This window comes from Nicotiana attenuata, unplaced genomic scaffold, assembly GCF_001879085.1.
Source record: "Nicotiana attenuata strain UT unplaced genomic scaffold, NIATTr2, whole genome shotgun sequence".
NCBI lineage: Eukaryota > Viridiplantae > Streptophyta > Magnoliopsida > Solanales > Solanaceae > Nicotiana > Nicotiana attenuata.
In genome coordinates this window covers 3,999-6,791 of record NW_017673857.1, presented here as the reverse complement: position 1 = coordinate 6,791, position 2,793 = coordinate 3,999, and the positions used below count along the sequence as shown (strand labels likewise).

Here is a 2,793-nt window from a genome sequence, read left to right as displayed (position 1 = left end):
GAACCGTTACAAAATCTCCACAAACAGTTACGATTGTTTACTATAAACGGATCATTAATGTCATTAATGTCATAATAATTCGGCCATAAAAGGGAGGAAACGTTATATTTGTAAACCCCTATAAAAGGGAAGAGAATTTCATTTGTAAGGATCATCTGAGACTATATTGGAATATATTCACTTTACTTTTCTGCTATCTTAATCTTGCAATTAATTATTTCTTTACTTATTTTTGTCTTTTCCTTTCAAATAATTGAGAAAGTACGAAATTTCTTGGTTATCAGTAACCCGAGTTCTTATAAAAATAGGCTTTGACCAAAATACACATTTTTTGTTAAACAATAAGATTTTGCTAAATTAGTACGACATGCTAGCGATATTCATAAAGGTGTAGTCAAACTTCATGCCATTTGATATATATTTGATACATACCAAACATTATTTACTACCAGTAATCCAATAGTAGTTTTTAAGGCATAGAATGAGCTCTAAAATTAAAATCACGAGCGTGGAGTGGCCACGGCTAAAAGGGGGAACTTCCTTCTAACAGTAATTCCAGCTGCTTCATCCACGTCCAAATCCTCAGGCTTAGCTCCGTTGGGTAGCGAGAAATCAAAATGGAACATTAATCTTGCCAATGCTAGCTCATTTACAAACTTAGCAAATGTGATGCCAGGACAACCCCTCCGACCAGCCCCGAATGGAATTAACTCGAAATGTAAGCCTTTGTAATCTATGCAAGTATCCAGGAATCTTTCAGGTTGAAATTCCTCTGGATTTTCCCAAAGGTTTGGATCTCTTGAGATTGCCCATGGACAAACGAGGACTTGAGTCCCTGCAGCTATATCGTAGCCCAAAACCTTTGCATCCCTAATTGCTTTTCGAGGAAGAAGTGGCACTGGAGAGTGTAGCCTAGAACTCTCCTTTACTGCTGCTCTTAAATACGGCATTTTCTCTAAGTCATCCTCTGTTACCTCTGTCTTCCCTTGAGTCACTTGTCTCACCTCATCTCTCAACTTATTCAAAGTTTTTGGATTTCTTAAGAGCTCGTTCATTGTCCACTCTAGAAGTGTGGAAGTTGTATCCGTTCCCGCAGCAAACATATCCTGCAACAAACAATTAATAATTTTCTCTTTTAGTTTAGTTTGTTCGTTGGAGGGTAATTATATAAGAGAGAAATAGCTAGTGATATATATATTTATACCATGATAATAGCTTTGATTGCATCCATTTCGACTTGAAAACCAGCCTTGTTTTCTTTCTGAACCTGCAATAATATATCCACGAAGTCTGCCCCTTCAGCTTCAGTGTCTGATTTCTTATTTCCTCTGTGTTCCTCAATCACACCCTCCAAAAATGCATCAAACTCTTTCGCCACTTTATCCACTTTGGCATTCAAACCATTGAAACGATTCATCCATGCAAGCCACGTCATGTAATCTCCTATGTTAAAAACTCCTAACAATTCCACAAACTCTAACAGCAAAGACTTGAACTTTCTCCCTTCTTCCCCATCACAATACTTCCTTCCTAAGGCCACCCTGCAAACTATGTCGTTAGTCATGGATACGAACAGCTCCGTCAAATCAACTTCTCTATTTGGCGATTCCCTAATCCTCTGGAGAAGAAGAGAAGTCTCTTCTTCCCTTATCTTTCGAAAAGATTGGACTCTTTTGTTGTTCAAAAGCTGAAGCATGCAAATGCTTCTGGCATTCCTCCAGTAATCCCCATAAGGGGTGAAGGCAACGTCCTTTGGGCCGAAGAAAAGCTTGCTGGGAATGGCTGAAATGGGTTTGTTTGCAAAAGACAAATCTTGGGTTTTCATGATTTCGGAAGCAGCTTCAGCTGATGAAGCGATAAGCACAGGTACGCTACCGAACTGAAGCATCATCATGGGACCATGTTCATTTGATAGTTTTTGTAGAGAGCGGTGAGGTTGTAAGCCCAGTTTGTGGAAGTGGCCGATTAATGGAAGCTTTGATGGAGATGGTGGAAGTTTTTTCTTAGTTTTGGATGAGGGGAAATGTGATCTGAGAATAAAAAACAGAAATAGAAAGAATGGAATAACTGCAAAGACTGACATCTTTTAGTCTTTGTTTTCTAATACGGTGATTGCATGCTCGAGATGTTGTCCTTTTATACAGGCAAAATATTAGGTATGCAGAAGATTTAAGTATGCTATGTTTGACGGATATGTATTTTATAGAAAAATATAACAGAGGCAACTCTTAATTAAGTGCATCGCATCTTAAATTTGGTAAATTAAATATGTTATTGTCCGATCTATTTATTTTTTCCATAAAACATCTAAACTAGGTTTTGTCACTAGACTTGTTTACCCCGTAAAAAAGTACAATTGAATTTATACGTTGTTTCTAGACAAGTGAATTAATTCGATCATGAAATAATAAAATAATTGAACAAATACGCAATACTTAGTCTTGAAATGAAGACGAAATAACAGAAATAGTAATTCCGGGAGCGGGGCTTCCGGGCACAACAATAATGAGATCAAGGAGTAAGAAGATAAAATTGTATAAAGCTTTGTATTGATTATAGCATAAGTTTGCCAAAAAATTCGTAACCCTATAATGATGGTAGAGCTCACTATTTATAGCTATACCTAGGGAATAAAGTCCTAGGATCAAACCCCTCTTCAAAAAAAAAAAAAAAATCAATGCATGAATACTTTTGTGTTCATGCTGTTTGAGAGAACATTGTAAAAGAAATTCATTATGTTGTTGATATATATAACTTAATTCCTATATAAAAAGGATAAAATTAAAATTGAAG

At 36.4% G+C, this 2,793-nt stretch overlaps 1 protein-coding gene across 1 annotated transcript; it reads right to left on the bottom strand.

Moving 5' to 3' along the window:
* Positions 1-379: 379 nt before the first annotated feature.
* Positions 380-2,119, bottom strand: LOC109217469 (cytochrome P450 71A6-like). Its single transcript, XM_019381722.1, has 2 exons — positions 1,205-2,119; positions 380-1,106 (listed from the first exon to the last, which is right to left on the bottom strand). Exons 1-2 carry the CDS (start codon positions 2,081-2,083, stop codon positions 501-503), a joined length of 1,485 nt encoding a protein of 494 aa, XP_019237267.1. The 5' UTR covers positions 2,084-2,119; the 3' UTR covers positions 380-500.
* Positions 2,120-2,793: the final 674 nt, after the last annotated feature.

Excerpts from the sequence above, each read along its gene's own strand:
- LOC109217469 (XM_019381722.1), bottom strand. The coding sequence starts at position 2,083 with ATGTCAGTCTTTGCAGTTATTCCATTCTTTCTATTTCTGTTTTTTATT. Across the intron at positions 1,107-1,204 it reads CAATCAAAGCTATTATCATG|GATATGTTTGCTGCGGGAAC; the intron begins GTATAAATATAT and ends TGTTTGTTGCAG.